Raw genomic sequence first — 21745 nt, forward strand, 5'->3', positions numbered from 1 at the left:
TTAGTAACTGCGCTATTCTAATAACCATTACTAGCTGCGGTTTTGCTCCAGCAAATTGGCGCTCCCTTCCTTCTGAGCCCTGCTGTGTGCCCATACAGTGGTTTATGCCCACATATGGGGTACCGTTGTACTCAGGAGAACCTGCGTTACAGATTTTGGGGTACATTTTTTCTCCCATTCCTCGTGAAATTGAGAAATTTTAAACTAAACGAACATATATTGGAAAAATTCGAGTTTTTCATTTTTACTGTCTTATGTTGAATACTTTGCTCTAATACCTGTGCGGTCAAACCGCTCACTGCACCCCAAGATGAATTCTTTGAGGGGTGTACTTTCCTAAATGGGGTCACTTTTGGGGGGGTTCTCTTCTGCGGACACTACAGGGGCTCAGAAAACGCACCTGGCGCTCAGAAACTTCTTCGGAAAAATCTGCACTGAAAATGCTAATTGGCGCTCCTTCCCTTCTGAGCCCGGCTGGGTGCCCATACAGTGGTTTATGCCCACATATGGGGTACCGTTCTACTCAGGGGAACCTGCGTTACAGATTTGGGCATGCAGCTTCTCCCCTGTTCCTAGTGAAATTGAGAAATTTCAAACTAAACAAACATATTATTGGAAAAATTCAAGTTTTTCAATTTTACTGTCTTATTTTGAATACTTTCCTCTAATACCTGTGGGGTCAAAATGGTCACCACACCCCAAGATGAATTCTTTGAGGGTGCACTTTCCAAAATGGGGTGACTTATGGGGGGGTTCTCTTCTGCGGGCACTACAAACGCACCTGGCGCTCAGAAACTTCTTCAGCAAAATCTGAACTGAAAATGCTAATTGGCGCTCCCTTCCTTCTGAGCCCTCCTGTGTGCCCATACAGTGGTTTATGCCCCCATATGGGGTACCGTTGTACTCAGGAGAACCTGCGTTACAAATTTTGGGGTGCGGATTCTCTCATGTTCCTTGTGAAATTGAGAAATTTTAAACTAAACGAACATATTATTGGAAAAATTCGAGTTTTTCATTTTTACTGTCTAATTTTAAATACTTTCCTCAAATACCTGTGGGGTCAAAATGGTCACCACACCCCAAGATGAATTCTTTGAGGGGTGCACTTTCCAAAATGGGGTGACTTATGGGGGGGTTCTCTTCTGCGGACACTACAGGGGCACTACAAACGCACCTGGCGCTCAGAAACTTCTTCAGCAAAATCTGAACTGAAAATGCTAATTGGCGCTCCTTCCCTTCTGAGCCCCGCTGTGTGCCCATACAGTGGTTTACGCCCACATATGAGGTACCGTTGTACTCAAGAGAACCTGTGTTACAAATTGTGGGGTGCAGATTCTCTCATGTTCCTTTTGGAAAGGAGAAACTTTAATCTAAACATATATATTATTGGAAAATTAAAATTTTCGATTTCTTTAAGGCCTAATTGTGAATACTTTCCTCCAGCCCCTGTAGGGTTAAAATGCTCATTATACCCCTAGATTAATTCTTTAAGGTGTCTAGTTTCCAAAATGGGGTCACTTATGGGGTTTTACAGCATACAAGCCTCCTAAATCAACTTAAAAAAAGAACTGGTCCCTAAAAAAAAATCAGTTTTGGAAACTTTCACAAAATGTGATAATTTGCTAATAAATTTCTAAGCCCCATAACAGCCTAAAAAAGTAAAATATGTTTCCCAAATTATGCCAGAATAAAGAGGACATATTGGTAATGTGATTTAGTAACTAATTTATGTGCTATGACTTCCTTTTTTAGAAGCAGAGAATTTCAGAAGTTCATAAAATGCAAAATTTTCAAATTTTTCATGATATTTTGATGTTTTTCACAAAAAACACACAAAGTAGTGACCAAATTTTGCCACTAATATAAAGTGCCATATGTGACAAAAAAACAATCTCAGAATCGCTAGCATACGTTAAAGCATCACTGAGCTATAAGAGCATAAAGTGAGACAGGTCAGATTTTGAAAAATGAGCCTGGTCATTAAGGCCAAAACAGGCTGCGGAGGCAAGGGGTTAAATCAGAAAACATTCTGGTCTCAATATCCCTACTCAGTTCCTGTATCTTGTCCTTGTCAATGTGAGACTTCCAGCATACACTGACCTTGTTAGAGTTTATTTTTATTACTTAGCAAAAAATAATTATTTTTAATTTGCTGTAATGCCTAATCTCCTGCAGAGGTAACATTGTCTGGGCTTGAATTGCTGTCGTGGGTAGTAATTCTATAGTATTTGACTTTATCTTTTGTCAGCCAGTCTACTTGCTTCCATGCTGTCATGCTGTTGATGTGTGCAACGTCCTGTTTAACTGTGCAGGATCCTGATTTTCTACATGATAATGACTTGGTCTTATGCTACGTTTACACGGAACGATTATCGGGCGAATTTTTGCGATAACGATCGAATTTGAACGATAATCGTACGTGTAAATGCGGCGAACGATCAATAAATCGTTCATTTTGATCTTTCAACATGTTCTTAAATCGTCGTTCGCAAAAATTCGCCGATCGTTCCGTGTAAACAGTCGTTGCGCCACCCTCGCCGCCACCCCGATCACCCCCCCGCCGCCACCGCTCCGATCGCAAAAAAAATTTCCGTACGATATATCGTACCGTCTAAACGCTGATCGTTATTAAAAAAAAAAGGTTTTTCCAAATCGTTAATCGTACGATCGGGCCAATTATCGCTCCGTGTAAACTTAGCATTAAGGTTCATTTACACAGAAAGATTATCTGACAGATTATCTGCCAAAGATTTGAAGCCAAAGCCAGAAACAGACTATAAACAGAGATCAGGTCATAATAGAAAGCCTGAGATTTTTCCTTTTTTCAAATCCATTCCTGGTTTTGGCTTCAAATCTTTGACAGATTATCTGTCAGATAATCTTTCTGTGTAAATGGACCCTAAGGGGTGTTTATACAAACAAATTTATCTAACAGATATCTGACACATTATTTAAACCAAAACCAGGAATGGATTTGTACAGAGGAAAAATCTTAATCTTTCATTCATGACTAGAGATGAGCGAGTAGTGAAATATTCGAAAGCTCGAAATTTGATTTGAACAGACCACACTGTTCGACTATTCGATCGAATTTTGAACCCCATTAAAGTCTATAGGAGAAAAATATTTGTTTCTTGGCGACCTCCAAGTGGTGGAATTTAGGTTTCCAAGTCCACAATGACACGTCAAAAATTTAAGTGCACACACACACCTCTGGAATGAAACAGGGACAGCAGGGGAAGCATGCCTGGGTGCATTTAACATGCCCAAGTGACAGTATTACACCACTATCACAGGTTCTCAACGAAACACTCCAAACACAATATATCCAATACATATCCACAATATATCCAATAAATCCTCCCTCTCCCTGCTTCAATATGTCTCTTTGACTACCTTCAAGATGGCATCTGATGAGCAGGAAAAGCCAAATTCTTATACTCTGGAGGTCAGATGAGTAAGCCAGCCTATGAATGGAGACGATGTTCTTGCGATACCATCATAATCGTAGGGCCTGTCACACAACACCCCTTCATAGTTATTGGCTAGAAAAAGGTGCCAGGCAAGGTGGGAGGAGAAACAATTTTTACAGCATTTTTGGTTGGCTGTCCGATTAAAAGCAAGTATTTTAGTGTAGTATTCGATCGAATAGCTTGTCGATCGAGTACTACTTGCTCATGTCTATTTATAACCTTTTCTTTTTTATAGTCTGTTCCTGGCTTTGGCTTCAATAATGTGTCAGAAATCTGCCAGATAAATCTGTCTGTGTAAACACACCCTTTGAAAATGATTGACTGCTAATGATCTGTCAGGTGCAACAAATAACTGCAGTCAGGGTGCATATGTCATACACTAGTCAGACCCTGGATAAACAATATAATAGTTAAATCACAAAGGACCAACTGTGTGGAAGCCCCCACAAAACAGAAGTTCACAAACACCAGTGCTATGATAGTCTTGCAGCTGTCAGGCTGGGAGCCACCTATTTTTCTCCACAAATAAATAAGCTACTGATAAATACTAAAGTGCCAAGCGCAAGTAAACATGTGCTGTAGTACTACAAGTGCAACAATATGCCTCTTTTTCAATAATTGCACGCTGCATGTCACTGCAAAATAAATAAAAGTGGACTATTAAATAAATACTAAAAGTGTCAGGCGTACATAACATATGCTGCAATACTAGAAATGCAATAAGTGAACTCTTTTATAGTAGCACGGTAGATATCACTGTGGAATAGATGAAAGTACATGTATGAGTCGTGCAATAAAAGCTTCATAGGCGCAGTAGTCCTCCAATGTTGGTGGTAATGGCAGACCGAGATCCGGTAAGTTGGCTCCAAGGTCCAATTATGGTGCAAATATGTGCAATATCTTTCCCAGGCTGTTTGGATAGGGATGCCCTGCCCTGATGCTTATCCTTCTAAAAAAGAAACCGATGTGAGCACAAATCCAACTGGCAGGTTTATGGAAACATGTGACGTCACACTTTTCCTCTATGGGCCCCCGTAGAGGCTAAAAAACCAATTCAGCATTTCAGCAAAATAAAGCATTTGCCTTCATAAGTTTTTTACTAAACACATGGGGTATATTTACTAACAATTCTAAAAACTCGATTTTGTCAAAGATGTTTTGGCATAATTTACAATCTAATGTGTTTAGTCAAATTTATGTAAATTGTCTAATAGCATAGTAAATGTGTATTTTAAATGTGTCTTTTAAAAAATGTCTTTTAATTTGTCTAATAAATTCACCTGGTTCGGAACAGACGTAGCAATGCGATTTTTTAAAAGATTGCGCAGTTAATAAATTGAGCTAAAAAAGAATTCTGGCGCACTTTTGATTTAATTAACAACAAAAAATCTAATTCAAAAAGTCGCATCTAATTTGGATAGTCTTGTCTAAAAAAGCTTCATAAATTCATATTAGATTTATTTTGAGCTCAAACTAGATATATTAGACTAAAAACAGGCGCAATTAGTTTGATAAATGCCCCCCATTAATTCCAAACGGCCTGAATGCCGATTTAGAGCTTTTTGCTTTTTTAGAATAAAATAAAGTAATGGTCTTTTAGCTTGAGTTCTGTTACATTGTCAAGTAACTGATATAGTTTTTAATCTAATAAAGGTGAACAATATTTAGCTGCACAGTGTGTAACTAAAAGAGGATAGCTACTGTATGATACAAAAGTAGGTAAAATTTCATTGAACTCCAAGAAGGAACTGGGAGCGCTAGCGACATCTAGAGATATTAAACATTTTAGCTGATTTGTATAAAGTGATATTACACATTTTAGCTGATTTGCATATAGTGATATTGCACCATTTAGCTGATTTGCATATAGTGATATTGCACAATTTAGCTGATTTGTATATAGTGTGACGTGAAACACTGCAATGAAACCGCAGCATAAAGACAGAATTATAGAGTTAGATGGAGGATGCCAACAAGGAATAAGTTTTTATTACCAAGAAAGGCAGATTCCTAAAAGGTTTGAATAGGAACTCTCAATATGTAAGATGGAATGTGCTGAACCCATGAAGGATGGAACCCCTGTCCATAGCCTCAACCCTGATGAAGGTATTTTAGCCTCTACAGGGATCCATAGAGGGAGAGAGTGACGTCACTCGGTTCCGTGCTCACATCGGTTTCTTTTTTGGAGGGATTAACCACCGGTTGGGGCATCCCTATCCAAACAGCCTGGATAAGATACTTCACATATTTGCACCATAATTGGGCCTTGGAGCCACGCCAACTTACCGGATATCGGTCTGCCATTACCACCAACATTGTAGGACTACTACGCCTATGAAGCTTTTAATGCATGCTGACTCTTACTCATACAGATACTTTCATCTACTCCACAGTGATATCTAGCGTGCTACTATAAAAGAGTTCAATTATTGCATTTCTAGTATTACAGCATATGTTATTTATGTCTGGCAATTTTTTGTATATACAGTAAGGGTATCCCAGGAACAACTTTTTTTTTTAGCTTTTTTTGACCTCCAACAAAATGCCAGAAAAACTGCCAAAGATTATTTTGGGATTCTTTCTGGCATTTTTAACTTTAGGTGTGATTGTCTTTTTTTTAACGTTTTTGAGAAGGAAAGAAGAAAAATCCATTAAACTCTATTGTAGAGAAACACCAGCATTTGCAACAAAAAATGCAAAACCCTCACTATGTTGCGTTTCTAGTTGTAATGATTATATGAGAATACAAATTTGGCTTTGTTTACACAACCTTTTTGAGCTCTGTTTAAAATGACGTCAGTCAGAGTCTAAAATAACGGACGTCATTTAGCAGCCTGGCCTCCCCTTAGTGCAATGACTGGTGTTTGCACATTATTCTAGTTTGGGGTTACTAATTGGACTTTGGGTGTGGCTTAATTGAAAAGTCCATTGAATATAAAAGTAAAAATTGAGAAAAAACTGTGGAAAAAGAAAAACTGTGTGAACAACTAATAAAAATCATCTGCTGTTTGCAAAAGACGTCCGAAAATAATGATTAGTGATGCTCCGAACCTGCCGAGGTTCGCATTTGTATGAACCCGAACGCTCGGCAGCAAATTCCCGCTGTCTGCCCGCTCCGTGGAGCAGGCGGATACAGCGGGAGTAACGCCTGGAAAACTGGGTTACAGCCTATGGCTGTGGCTGTATCGCAGTTTTCCAGGCGGTCCTCCCGCTGGATCCGCCCACTCCACGGAGCGGGCAGACAGCGGGAATCATTACCGAGGGTTCGGGTTCGTACGAACCCGAACCGAACTCTTTTCGGACCATCACTAATAATGATCATGTCTATTATTTTGACGCCCACAGTTAAAATGTCAGTTATTCAATACATTGTGTGCATTGGACGTCCATCTTTCCATTGACTTCAATGTATTACCATTTTAGTCAGTTAAATCATGGTAAAAACGGACGTTATTTTAAATAGCAAAATCGTCTGCCTTTTCTCTATTTTTGACTTTGTTTGAACATAGCCTCTCTCTATGTAACAAAAACAGATCTCTGATGGAGCCTGAAAGGTCCTTTGTGATTCCAATTTTAAGTCTCATTTTAAGTTTATATAACAATTTAGCGTACAAGTAATCTGTTCACTCAACTTTAAAATACCCATTACATAAAATCTTCCAGGAGATTGTGCATAATTCAAGTCAAACCAGTCACCAAAAGTCAAGAACGTAATCTGAAATGTATTTTCTTCTACATAAGTGACTTTAAAAAGCTCGTTTTAAGGCGAATGTTAATCCGATGTGACATTTGGCCTTAAAAATTGTACTTAAATACAGAGAGATTGCTTTAATAATAATATATTGGGTGGAGGTCTTTGCTAGGGGACTTGTACATCATTAAAGAAGATAAAAATATTCATAGCTTTTCTCTGTCTTTAATTTATTATCGAGGAACTTTGTAAGTGGTTTCAAACCTCTAATCTTGAATATATATATATATATATATATATATATATATATATATATATGTACAGTACATTTTTATATCTTATGGCTGCTAGTTTGCTTAAAAATGTAATGTTCGACAGAAACCAAATCTAAATTACTGTATTTGTTATATTATTTAATATACAAAAGTTAAACCAATATTGCAATTTACTGTACATGAATTTGCTGACCTGTGTCTAAGCTAAAGACTCACAATGCGAGCCCTCTGTATACCTGGTGGCTCCCAGCTGCTATCAAGAGCAGGGGGACACCATTAATAGCCAGCACAGAGCAATCGTGCCTTGAATTTAAACAATTGGATGCAGCTGTCAAAATTGACAGCACCATTTAAATGGCCATAACATAAATGCATTGTTGGTCTGTTGGCCAAATCGGCTCCAGACAGCGAGATTCCAGGGAGCCGATCCAATGTCAGTGCAGCCCTTTAGTTCTTTAGCTTGCCTCCAGAAGGCTGAAGCAAACGAGCCCTGAAATAATTGAGCAAAGCAGTGCACATGTACTGCATTGATCTCTATGAGCAATAAAGGTATTGCTCATAGAAGTGAACTACAGCGACTACAAAAGTGTGCAGAAAAAAGTTTTTTCCATATTTAAATAAATCCATAGTTAAGTTAAGTTAAGTTAAAGGAGAACCCTGGAGACCGACACAGTTTTCCCCCCAAATACATTGGTTTAATAACGTTATATTACTTAGTAATACAACTTTATAAAAAAAAGTATACTTTTTTTATTTGCTAACACACTTCCGTTGCCAGAAAGGGCAACACAGCCCCTCTGCTGCAACCACTGTTTGTGTCAGGATTTCCTGAGCTATAATCCCTTCAATTCCTCATTATCTGTTCTATTCTGGTGAAGCATATACTATATATTCTTATATACTTTTAGGACTCGGGCCGTGTGTTCGGCTCGGCGTCCAATTCAGCCATAATTCTTTTTATGTTTTTTCACATACTCTGCTCTGCGGTTCTGTGATGTAGCAGAGGCCAGGGTTTTACTCCCCTGGCTGGTCAGCATAGGTGTTTTGAGTGTTCACTGATTGTTGACTGACAGCTGACTTACCAGTGAGCTGTCTTTATCTAGACAGGACCTGGAGCCTCAGCCCCAATCAAGTCTGGGGGGGGGGGGGGGGGGAACTCCAGGCTCCATAAGTATCAGCCCTGTGGTCTCATTTCTTGCCTGCAATAGAATCTGATTTCTCCTGTGTATCTTGACCTAGCATTACTCTGACTTTGTACTTCTGATACCTGACCTTTTGGCTTGGACCTCAACTATTCTTTGGATCACGATTTTGTACCTATACTGACCAGCTGTTACCGACTCGGACCTCTGACTTTCGTTTGCTTGTTTGTTAGTCTTGTCTCTGTTTTTTGTGTATTTACTTTGCCAGGTTAGGGAACGCCGCCCAGTTGTCCGCAGCTACTTAGGGCTGTTGTGGCAAGTAGGTAGGGCCAGCTGGGGTGGGGGCCAGTTCTAGGGCTGCACTTGTCTTGTTTTCCCAGACCCCCTACCTGACACAACACATAAAGGGGAAGCTGCCCAACACAATCCCGTTGTCCTGGAGCCTCTGCACTGTGATCAGTGAATTCTGTCAGCCAGGAGCGGATTAACTTTACCATAGGCCCTGGGCTGTTCAACAAGCCTGCCCCCCCCCCACATCCCACTGTAACTATGGCAGCGCTAACGTGGTGTTCAATGTCCAGGATAGATAATGTCATGATGCCCTGATTTGTGTAAAATTGAGGTAAAAAAGCAGCCATTGTTTGCAAATTATGGCAGATCTGTAGCCAGAAGACATTTCACCACTAAAAGTATGTCTGTTTGGGCAGCCATTGGCCCCCAGGAGCTCTGGGTCCTGGGCTCCTGCCCAAAAAGGACCTATTATAATCCCCTTCTGCTTTCATCACTCACTGGGCTTGAAGCAGATAGAACTGTCCCTTCACCATTTTTTCTGCAGAGGCCGCCAAACATGACGATCGTGTTGGGCAGCCTTCCCCTCGTGTACTGTGTATAATAATACACAGTACATGGGGAAATGAACCCTGCTTTGTTTAGAACTAGAACAGAGCCGGTAATCAGGAACTACAAGAATTATAGCCATGCAGTTCCCAATGCAAAGGGTGGTTGCAACAGAAGGACCCATTAAATCACCCCTCTTTTCCTATTTGTTTAATTAAAAAAATTTGGACATAAAATACACATATTTGGTATCCCTGCACGTGAAATTGCCTGAATTATTAAAGGGTTATATTCCTAATCTTGCACGGTAAATAGTACAAAAGGTCACCAAAGTGCAAAAAAGTTGATTTTTGGAATATTGATAACATTCCAGTTTCACAGTATTGCGGACAGCACAAAGCATAAAGAGTGTTGTTATAAACTACAATTACAAAGTACTGATATGGGTCTATACATAAAAAAATTTAAATTAGCTTGTTCACTAATCAACTAGTTATTACTTATCTTGTGGATTAGAGATGAGCAAACCTCAAGCATGCTCGAGTCGATCCGAACCCGAACTTTCGGCATTTGATTAGCGGTGGCTGCTGAACTTGGATAAAGCCCTGAGGCTATCTGTATCGCTCATCTCTATTGTGGATAGATAATAACTTTAAATCTTGGGCTAACCCTCAAAAAGGCTTCATTTTACCCTGAAATTATATGATCATATTTTGCCCATCTCCATAAACCACTAATAATAATCTAAAAATGACTGGGGAAGATGGCCGGCCAGAGCTGCTACTCAGAAAATGAAGTTTTTATACTGCGTATGTCCAGTTGAGTGGGAGCTACTATTTTCTAGTGGCCTTCCTCTGTTGGGTTAAGAAATTGTCCTGTTCTGACTCATTACAGGATATAAATACATGTTCTCCCAATAAGACAACCCCTTTATTCCTTCTTTTGGAAAGAGGATAACCTAGCTCAATTTACACAAAGAAATAGTATACCGGTGTAGCAGTTTAAGGAGCCACCGTTATCATCTTTTCCAGAATATGCACTTATGAGAAGAACTTATATAAATAATATAGCATTTTGAGTATATGGAATCTGGTATCTTAGTAAAAACATGAGACTAAACTGGCCAATGCATTATGTACGAATGAAAAATATATATTTGATATGTATAAAATACCTTCTGTTGTATATTCTATATGGATTGTGGATGTAAAATTTCATCATAGACTTTAATGCTATATGAAATTTGGTGCCAAATCCCATAGCAAATATCCTACATATTCTACAACAGTAATTCCACTGTGTTTTGAGACAGAGTGGCTTTCACAACTATATGTTAAGCACATTAAGGCCAGCTCTTAAATACAGGTCATATTAAGAAATTATACCTATAAACAGATTGCCATTAGTACTCCCTTTAGAATGAACAGATTGTTCACCTTTATGAAGTCAGGATATTATGATCACAGCTGTCCAGCATAAAGCAATACAGAAATCAAATAGTAAATCTCTTAGCACAAAAAATTGTTGCAAATAAATTGAGAATAGAATGGGTTTACTATGTTTTACTCCAAAGAAATAATGAATTCTTTGCACCTAAAATGCTCTCATTGAATCTTGTGAACTTTTATATTATTGTGATGCCTAGAATCGGGGTATTTCTTTTACAGTCAGAAACAATTAGCTAGATAACCCTGTGCACCCAAAAGAGTGTATAGAGCTCTAAACCCGCTTAAAATATATTTTTACATATAAAAGTCTTAAAATGTTGCAGAAATGCAGAAACATTTATTTGTGCAATTCTGCTCAAGATAGTGGTAAATTGGAAATTGTATATTCACCTTTCAGCCTACCCCCCCCCCTTCAGTATTACAGAGCCAACTTAAGTAAACATAAAATACAGAAGAATAAAAAAGTGTCCAGCTGCAAGTAAATAGTAACTGAAATCAGACTTTTAGATTGCAATTCGAGAGTTTGGCTATGTTCACACAACGTTCTTAGCTCCGTTTAAAATGAAGTCCGTCATTTTGAGTCTAAAATAACAGACGTCATTTAGCAGCCTGGCCTCCCCTTAGTGCAATGACTGGTGTTTGTACATTATTCTAGTTTAGGTGAACTAATTGGCCTTTGGGTGTGTCTTATTTGAAAAGTCCATTGAATTTAATAGTAAAAGTGGAGAAAGAACGGTGACAAAAGAAAAACTGTGTGAACAACTAATAAAAACAGTCGCTGTTTGCAAAAGACGTCCGAAAATAATGATCATGTTCATTATTTTGACATCCGAGGTAAAAACACCTGGTATTAAATACATTATGTGCATTCGACGTCCGTCTTTCCATTGACTTTAATGCATTGCAATTGCAGTCAGTTAAATCGCGGACGTTTTTTCAATATTTTTGATGTTGTGTGAACATAGCCTTTTGTAGAATTGTTTTTATTCAGTGATAAAAGAGTATGTCAATGAGGTCTACAATAGTTCGGCTCTTATACAACTGGGAAGCACAAAAGCTTTGATCTAAGGGTTGATTGTCATATTGTTTTTATTCAAGGAGCTGCAATAAAACTTAAGCTGCCCAAGATGCCCTGTAGGGAGGCCTCTCTGTAGTTAGTATCTCCCTCGTATGTAGTATCTGCTCTAAAGTTAGCTCCTATGGATAATATGCCACCTTTAGATAGATTTCACAGTCATCCTGTAGGTAGTAGTTCTCAGGTATGTATCCCCCTAGTAAGTAGTACACACATTCTTGATTAATAATAAATAAAACACCATACTCACCTTCCATTTAATTATTTGCTCTTTCAAGCTATGTGCTGTATTTATTTGTAGAATGATTACAGACCCAGATTTTTTAAATATGTGTGAAACAAAAACTAGTGTAATTTGGCCATAGCAACCAATCACCACTAAGCTCTTATATTCTTACACACTTTGGGGAAATGAAACCTGAGCTGTAAATGTTTTTTATTGCTTCCTCCCATCATTGCTCAGTTCTTGACATCTACTCTGGTTTGTACTGGTTTGCAAATTTGTACTGGTTTGCAAATTTCTAGGGTAGTGCACTAGAAGTGGGCCCAGCACCCCCAGTGCACTTATACCTTGCGATGCGACAGACTTGATTCTTAAGGAGATTCTGAAGATGGTGTGTCACTAAGTGGAAAATATATTGTTGTACTAAGTGTGCTGAACCTGCCTCCAGTGCAATAAACCAGATATTTGTATAAGTACAAACCGAAGGAGATCTCAGGAGCCAAGGAGCAATGGGACGATGGACAGTTCCATTACAATGTGCGTGGTGGAGACAATCTGGTATTATTGAGATCTTAACTGAATAGTTATAGTGGTACATTTGCTTTAACATTATGAAAATTCATAGTTTATTGGTAAGACGCCGTTGTACAGACTTTTCTTACCTTAGCAACATACTCATGAAGATGGAAGGAAGTATCCATTTGCTGGCTTGTTTTTTCCTCATTGTTTAACAATACATCTGGGAAAATGTGTGGGATCTGAAACAAAATATTGTTATTAGTATTATTACATAGTGCACATTTTAGTAGTAATTAAATAAGTGGCAATAGCAATAATAGTGCTATTAATGTACATATATAATATAGAGATACAGTTAAATAACTAAATTTGAACTATACGTGTGTATATATGAGTGTGCTAACACTTTGCAATTGTAACCTTCAAAACTGAGTAATTGGGTAGCACTACAAAAATATACATAGCTGTCCATGTTCTTGATTGTAATACAAATTGATCTAAGCCATATGGCTCAGTCATTAAAATGTATATCATAATCATTAAATTCTATAGAATCTATGATTACATGTAATCAATTAAAGGTTTTGTTCTTTCACATAAAATTAGTGTGAAATAGCAATCCATCATATTACTGCAGAGGAAAACGCCAGATGATTACATGATTGATGTTGACAGACCCAGAGATGGAGAAAATCAGGCTGTGATCTTAATGAGGAAGCAGCTTGTGACAGAAAGGAAAAAACTATTTATGTTTATTGCTAATTACTTTATCTTAAAGAGGTAATAACCTTTCCTAGCAGTGTTCCCAATCAATGGATTACTAAATTAACCAATAATGTTAGTAAACTACTTGGTTTCTTTGAATATGGCAATATCCTATGTTTTGTGTAGATTTTAGGCGATTGATACATTTCAAAAGGTGTTTTTGTATAGTTTTTAAATTAAATTAATAATACAAATTTCTATAGATTCGATTTGTTAGGTTTCTCTTTGCATTTTAATATCAGACATTCATTGTCAGTACTGTACTGCACCATGGTTCAATGTTTGCTCTGACTGTACATTGTTGCCATTGTGCTATATGTCTGCAAAGTTTCTACACGGCAGCTACTTATCAAATGAAGACTGTTCGCACAGACAAAAAGAATCATATATGTTAACCCCTTGCCCCTGCAGCCTTTTTGGCCTTAATGCTCCAGGCCTATTTCTGAAATCTGTCCTGTAGCTCTTTATGTAGCGATAACTCTGCGATGCTTTTAACCATTACAGTTCTTCTGAGATAGTTTTTTCGTGACATATTCCTCTTTATGTTTGTGGTATACTTTGGTTGATACACTTAGTAGTAGCCAACATTTGTGAAAAAACTTGAAAAATTTACATTTCTTTATATTCAAAATTATCTTGTTCCAAGAAAGACAGTCATGCCACATATACAAATTATTACTACAACATCTACAACATGTCTACTTTATGGTGACATCATTTGGTGAACATCCTTTTACTTGTTAGGATGAGGATGTTTAAATTTTGCAGCGATTTTTCAAATTTTCAGGAAAATTTCAAATTCTGATTTTATTAGGGACAATTTCAGTTCTGAAGTGGATTTGTGGGGCCTGAAGGTTAGGTTCCCCATAAATCTCTCTACTGTGAAAAAAAAGTTTATTAGCCATTTAGGTATTTCATAGAAATTTAAGCAAGTTGGAGAAGAATTTTTAAATTTTCTTTTTTATTTTTTTGCTGATATTCCATTTAAATCCATTTTTTCCTCTAAGGCTATGCTCACACAATGTCAAAAATATTGAAAAGGCGGCTGATTTTCATATTAAAAAAAAACATCAGTTTTTGCCACAGTTTAACTAACTGCAATGGAAATGCATTGAAGTCAATAGGAAGACAGAAGTCCAATGCACACAGTGTATTGAATAACGGAAGTTTTTGCTGTGGACATCAAAATAACATAATAATAACAAAAATAACATAATAATAACAAAAAGAACATAATCATTATTTTCGCATGTCTTTTGCAAACAGTGGACGTTTTTATTAGTAGTTCAAACACAGTTTATCTTTTGTCACTGTTCTTTCTCTGTTTTTACTATTAAATTCAATAGACTTTTCAATTAAGCCACACCCAAAGGGCAATTAGTAATCCCAAACTAGAATAATGTACAAACACCAGTCATTGCACTAAGGAGAGGCCAGACAGCTAAATGACGTCAGTTATTTTATGGGGGGGGGGGGGGGGGGGGGGGGAACAGACGTCATTTTAAACAGAGCTGAAAAAATATTGTGTGAACATAGCCTAACACAGCAAATACTAACTGAGAAATGGAACTCAATATTTATTCCCCTTATTCCAATGTTTCTAGAAATCCCCCATATGTGGCCACAGTGCGTCACCTGACTCACAGGCCACAGGCCGCAAACATGACTAGAGATGAGCGAACTTTTCCAAAGTTCGTTCCGACCGGACTTCCGTTTTTTTTTTTGAAAAGTTTGGTTCGACCGATTTTCGTATTTCTTCGTATTTCATAGTTTAAAGCATCTAGTGTATTTGGTTGAATTTAGGGCTCTACATGCCAGTAACATCATTATCTTTTCAATATCTCAAAGTCAATTTTTTTTTTTTAAACTTCAATATTCACCATTTCAGGGTGTATGCAGGAAATTCACCATTACAGGGTCTATGCAGGAAAAAGGTCACAAATGCAGTGAAGGAGCCGTCTCTCCACTACACTCTCTCAAGGGTCCAACTATAGTACTTGTATATCTGTATAGCACTTTTTTTTAGAGTTTTATTCTACACACATGCACAAGGTATATTTGTGTCTTAGGATAACACGCATGTCATATACACTCTCATAAGGATCCAACTATTGTACTTGGAATATCTGTAGAGCACTTTTTTAGAGTTTTATTCTACACACATGCACAAGGTATATTTGTGTCTTAGGATAACACGCATGTCATATACACTCTCACAAGGATCCATCTATTGTACTTGGAATGGATATCTGTAGAGCACTGTTTTTTAGAGTTTTATTCTACACACAAGCACAAGGTATATTTGTGCCTCAGGATAACACCTATGTCATATACACTTTCGCAAGGGTGACAGTATAGTACTTATATATGTGTATAGCACGTTTTTGTTCTGTGCACTCTTTGCTCTCCTATGCCTAATCTAACTATCTTTCACCCACTCTATTTTTCTCTCACAATCACTATATGTTTCTCCTCTCCGCTTTCCTAATAATCTTTTGACCTTTGCTTTTGTACAATATCTTCTCAGTAGTCAGTACAGCAGCGTACAGCAGCAGCAGCGTTTTGTCACTGATGAGCTCTGTGCACTGCTAACAGTCTCCTTCCTCTTTCTCTGCAGACTGCGTCGTGCGGTCATGTGACAGCTCCTCTTAAAGCAATACCGACGTCACACAGGGGGTGGGCTAGTGCAAGACCCCTGCTGATTGGCTGTGTTCCGGGCATCATGGGAAAGCGCTTTTCCCGCCCAGAACACGACTGCCATTTTAGAAAGCAAGAAGAAAAAAAAAATTGGAGCGGACTTCCAAAAATCCGAATCCGACCGGACTTTTGGAAAAATCCGAAATGGATCCCATACTGGCCGAACCAGTTCGCTCATCTCTAGACATGACATAGACCTGGGGAATTTTGGTGCCTTTTTTATCTCAGTTTTTATCTCAGTTTTATCTCAGGCCTTGGGGTGCCAAAATATTTGTGTACGCCAAGTCGTACCATCTGTACCATTCTGGAGGACATGTGACACCCTGTTCATTTTTATAAAAAAAATTTTATGAGGTGGTACAAATAAAAAACACAATTTAGCAGCTGTTTTTCCTAATTATTTTTGAACGTCGTTTTTTATACGTCACATATGACATGTTATCTTTATTTGTCAGGTCGGTACAATTACAGTGATATCCATTTTATACAGCTTTTGTTATAGTTTATGGCATTTATACTATAAATAATGTTTGTGTCTTGCATATTATAAGAGCAGTAATATTTTAAATTTTTCCACAAAGGAGTTATGTGAGGGCTTTTTTTGCAGAATAAGCTAGGGTTTTTTTAGTGGTACACCTTTTAGGTACATGTGATGTTTTAATAGCGTTTTTCTATATTTTTTTAGGGAGCGGTATTAATAAAACATTTTAATTTTGGTTAGGTTTTTTTTACGGCATTAATCAGGCGGGATAATTAATGTAACGGGTAATGGACAGGGTCATTACGGACGTAGTGATACCAAATATATGTATTTTATTAATGGGGGATCATTTCTAAAGGGGGGGATCGGAAATGTGTATATGTATTTATTTATTTATTTTATTAATTAATTTATTTATTTAATTAAGTATTTTTGTGTGTGTGCTTTTTTTTAAATTTTTCAGGTACATCTATAATACATGCATTATACAGTGTATGAACTGTAAGCATTACACTGACAGCTCATTCAAACAATCAGACCCCTGCCTCAGTGCAGGGGCCTGATCGTTCTCCCCATAGCAGCTCAAACGCATTGGGCAGCATCTGGGTTGCTATGGTTACCCCCGCGCAGCTTCGGCGTGGTGAAGGGGGGGTCGAAGGGAGTGGATCTCCTTTCCGATTCCCCATAGACCCTGTGGTCCCATGGACCGCGGCGCCTATGGGGTTAACTGTCCGGGGGGCAGTGCGGCTCCCCTCCGGGCAGTGGCAGCAGGGACAGCGTGGGGAGGCAGGGACACCATGACATTCCAGGAACGTCATGTTGCAGGAACTACCTGCATTACATTAATCTAACTTCTGATGACACTGCTAATCAAATGCCAGACCCTCAGGTTCAGATGGGCCCGAGCATGCTTGAGTTGCGCTTATCTCTTATCATGACGTTAAACTACAATAGCTTGTTTAAAATCTTCCGGGCCCCAATTTTTTTTTTTTTGCTGGGCCTGTGGCATACCATTTGCACTATTATTTGATTTAACTGACTGCAATGCAATGCATTGAAGTCAATGGAAAGACAGTTGTGCAATGCACACAATGTATTGAATAACAGATGTTATTGCCATGGATGTCAAAATAATGATCATGACAATTACCTTCGGACGTCTTTTGCAAACAGTGGACGTTTTTTATGAGTTGTTCAAACACAACTTTTTAGTTTTTCACCGTTCTTTCTCAGTTTTTACTATTAAATTCAATGGACTTTTCAATTAAACAGCACCCAAAGGCCAATTAGTAACAGCTAATTGATGTCCATTATTTCAGACTCAAAATGACGGACATCATTTTAAACGGAGCAGAAAAAAAAGTTGTGGGAACATAGCCTTTCTGTGTAAAACCCAAGGGTTTCTTGGCCCATCATGATTAAGGCCCAAATGTGAATGCCACCATACCATAATCTACGGGTATGTCCAAAATGTCCTTAAAAAAGAATAGTAAAGCCGACCATAATATTTAGTATATACTATTTAGTTCCCCATACTGAAATTCTGTGTATAAAAGTACAGTTTCTTAGATATAGTAAATTTAAGCAATAATGTAAAAAAGGTTTACTGCTATATCATAGAAGTACATACTGAATCTTTATTCTAAGTTAAAATACACAGTGATAAAAAAAAAATAATTGGTAGGTAGAATGGCGATCATTTTTTATGTTTCCTCAGATGAACTATTTCTCTAGAGAGCAACTGGAAAGCCAGACTATACAATATATTATTAGTTCATGTAAAACTATTGTTATGTGTTATTCATTAAAATTGAGGTTAATTTCTCTTCTCTTAATTATGCAGTTTTTCAGTTACAACTAAAACATAATGTGTAGATAGGTTACATTTAAAATATTTCCCATTTCAGGAAAACCTTCAGCCCGATGGTTAGTAATTCAGTTTGAAGACAACATTAAAAAGTCAAAACACATCATTATATTCCTGCATGCCTGAAACAATATAATAAAGGAGATTCTAATACTGCAGTGCAGAATAAGCAGGCTCCATTTTGTAAGCTGACAGCCAATAAATGTGAGTTAGTGATCCATAACAATATTTTTCATATTCTTTATATCAGGCTACACCAGAATTCCATAAGCAAATGTAATTTTCATGTATCTTAAATAGTATAGTAATTATATATGCACTTCTAATTTTGTCCCAGAATGCATCAGTACATATGTGTATATATATATATATATATATATATATATATATATATATATATATATATATATATTTGCATGATAAAATTAAAAGATATTAAAATGTAATATTTACTTGGTTTTATCTGTTTTAAATTAGAGGTGTTTACATATTTATTACCAGTAACTGTGTATGATACTAAAGACAGAAATTATATTCATCCTGGTGGAAATTAGCACAATGTTTTATAAACCTTGTATAGACTGAATTACTTGAAAATGTTTATATTACTCATTCAAGTTCTCTGTCCTTAAAACGCTTAATTCAAATAAAAATGATTTTTTTTGTGCTTCAGATATTGCTGCTTAGTTTTATACATTTTTTTCCAGAGCAGTCTTCATTTTTATTCTGCATATATGAAAAAAAAAAAAAGTTGAGAGAGAGAGAAAAGAAGAAGAAGAAGGGGAGGAAGGAGAAGAAGGAGAAGAAGAAGGAGAAGAAGAAGGAGGAGAAGAAAGAGGAGAAGAAGAAGGAGGAGAAGATTACTTTATCCAGACCCTAAAAACAGCTTGACATCATGGAAACAAAAAAGGCAGGTGTATGACAAATTTGTTATTGCCGCAATGTAAGTAACTTTAAAGCAATGCATTGACGACTAGAAAATGATAGCTGTCCAATGCACACAGTGCATAAAATGATGGAAATTGTCTGCATAAATGTCAAAATAATGATCATGACGACAGATAAGCAAAGCAGCCTGAATTTTGTTTCACTAGCTTAGTGAATTTGCGGTCAAACTCGATTTGCGAATCTTAACTGATTTCATTAAAAACAGCCAAAACTATAGTAGCTACAATACTGGGACTATTACAGAAGGGCATATTTGTTAAAGCATGTTGTTGTAAAAGTGTAAAAAAAAATCAGAAAATCACAATTTTAAATCCAATTTCCTCAATTTCTCTCCTCTCTGTCCATATATGACCCCGTCTTTTTTTTTTTGTTGTTGCAAATTTCCTTAAGTCAGCGTGACCCCATCAGTTTTACCATAGGGTGCATGGCGTAAATACAACCCCCCCTCCAAATAAGAAATATTGCAGTGTATTTTTAATTTCACCACACATAATCTTTTTCTGGTTTCGGAGCACATTTTATGCAAAAATTAAGTCTTCATTGCAAAGTACAATTAGTGGGGCAATAAATAAGGGCTCCATTGGGTCTGTAGGTGAAAAAATGCAAGTGTTGTGGCCTTTTAAACACTAGGAGAAAAAACAGAAACGCAAAAACAAAAATTGGCCTGGGAGGGAAGGGGTTTAGCAGGTGTGGATAATACATGCTGTGTTAGAAATGTTTTGGCATGGAAACAAAATTTATGATGAAGGATGAAGCTTTTTCAAAAGGTTGTAAAATAGAGCAGTTTCAGTTGCCCCCAGCAACCAATCAGATCCCACTTTTCATTCTTCACAGATAAGAAAAACTGGTTGCTAGGGGCAACTGGGCCAATTTTAATTTACATCAATTTCATCAATCTTCCCCAGGATTTTTAAAATATTTCCATTATATAATTTTATTATTTTCTTCTCCAATACAATAATAAAAAGAATAAAGGAGCATACCAATGTAGCACACCAATATACAATTTTTCCTTATTTCCTTGCCTCCATTACCCTAATCCCAACATTGGTAATTAGAAATTCCAGGTACATAATATTTATACACTGTTATCTTCCTTCAGAGGGGCGGCCCCTCCGGCACCCGAGCGCCCAAAGGTACATTAATACTCTATACTAATACCATACTCCCTTTCCCTATCTACCACCTGCTCTATCTACCCTAACTATCCTAGGCCAGGGTACCGGGCAATCCCCCCACCAGTGACGCACAGAGCTTATGTAACAGGAGAGCCCACCAGTACACAACTATGTTCTTCTTTCCCCTTTCCTCCTGTTTTCCTTTCCAAGAAGGATCAAACTTTATTATAGCAATTTGAGAAAATATTTCCAAATTGACTATGAGTATTTGTTACAGGGTTATCCTATTACTTTTAGTCGGTTAATATTTTATTGAGGACTTTACTTTGATGGAGACTGGCCTGTGCCCTGGAGGTCTCTGTTCTTCCAGTCAGTGGGGTAGTGGAGCTATATATATATATTCTGAACCATAAAAGTGGTGCCGGGGTTTGGACCCAAACTATGACCCACTTTATGGTCACAAATGTTACATGTGGCAGAATGGTCTTTTCCATCACCAAGACAGAAGAACTGCCATACTGCTGATGTCAGTGGGTGGTTCTTCCGAGTAGGCACACTGATAGCCTCTTATGGACTGCCGCTGCTGCCTTCTGGTAACCGTTGATGGCAAGGGCCTTCCTAACAGCTTTTGGCTGATGCTCATCATAATCTGGGACAACTTTGTCCTCTCCCAAGCTTAATTCCTCCATAGCCATGTAGTATGATCACTTACTGCATCCAGAAGCTTCCCCTGCCTGGCTCTTCTCACTGCTCTGTGATGTATCTACTCCGGGAATCTCAACGCTTCTTCCAAAGTTCTGCCTCTCAGGAGATTACTCCAATAGATTCACCAAATACAGTGCCAATCTGCTAGGCTTGCCAGCGTCGTACTTATGGTACTGGCAATTAAAACTGGGTTTCAGACACCCAATCACCACTCCTATAAGTCTGTCTTTGCCTGGGACAACCTTCTGTCCCTCCTTGACCGCTGACACTGGCTGTACCCCAAGAAGGGACAGATTTTTTTGCACACTTGAACATCTTTGGTTTATTTTTTAAATTGACCCGAACTTTTTTTTATTTTTTTTTATTGGAATGCAAAATATCTTAACAGCACCCAGTGACTTGGAAAAATGCACAACCAGCATTCAGTTATTGGTATGCGCACCCAGTGACTTTGTATAATGTAAAACCAGCGATTTGCTAT

At 37.7% G+C, this 21745-nt stretch overlaps 1 protein-coding gene across 3 annotated transcripts in view; it reads right to left on the reverse strand.

Annotated features, from left to right (window-relative positions):
• NAALADL2 (N-acetylated alpha-linked acidic dipeptidase like 2) overlaps positions 1-21745 on the reverse strand; it is a 712309-nt gene that overhangs the window by 98227 nt on the left and 592337 nt on the right. For all 3 annotated transcript variants that reach the window (XM_069975168.1, XM_069975167.1, XM_069975169.1), the window contains one exon: positions 12827-12922. In XM_069975168.1, the coding sequence (XP_069831269.1) occupies positions 12827-12922 (96 nt within the window). The remainder of the gene's footprint in view (positions 1-12826; positions 12923-21745) is intronic.

The sequence above is a fragment of the Dendropsophus ebraccatus genome, chromosome 6 (assembly GCF_027789765.1).
Source record: "Dendropsophus ebraccatus isolate aDenEbr1 chromosome 6, aDenEbr1.pat, whole genome shotgun sequence".
Lineage (NCBI taxonomy): Eukaryota > Metazoa > Chordata > Amphibia > Anura > Hylidae > Dendropsophus > Dendropsophus ebraccatus.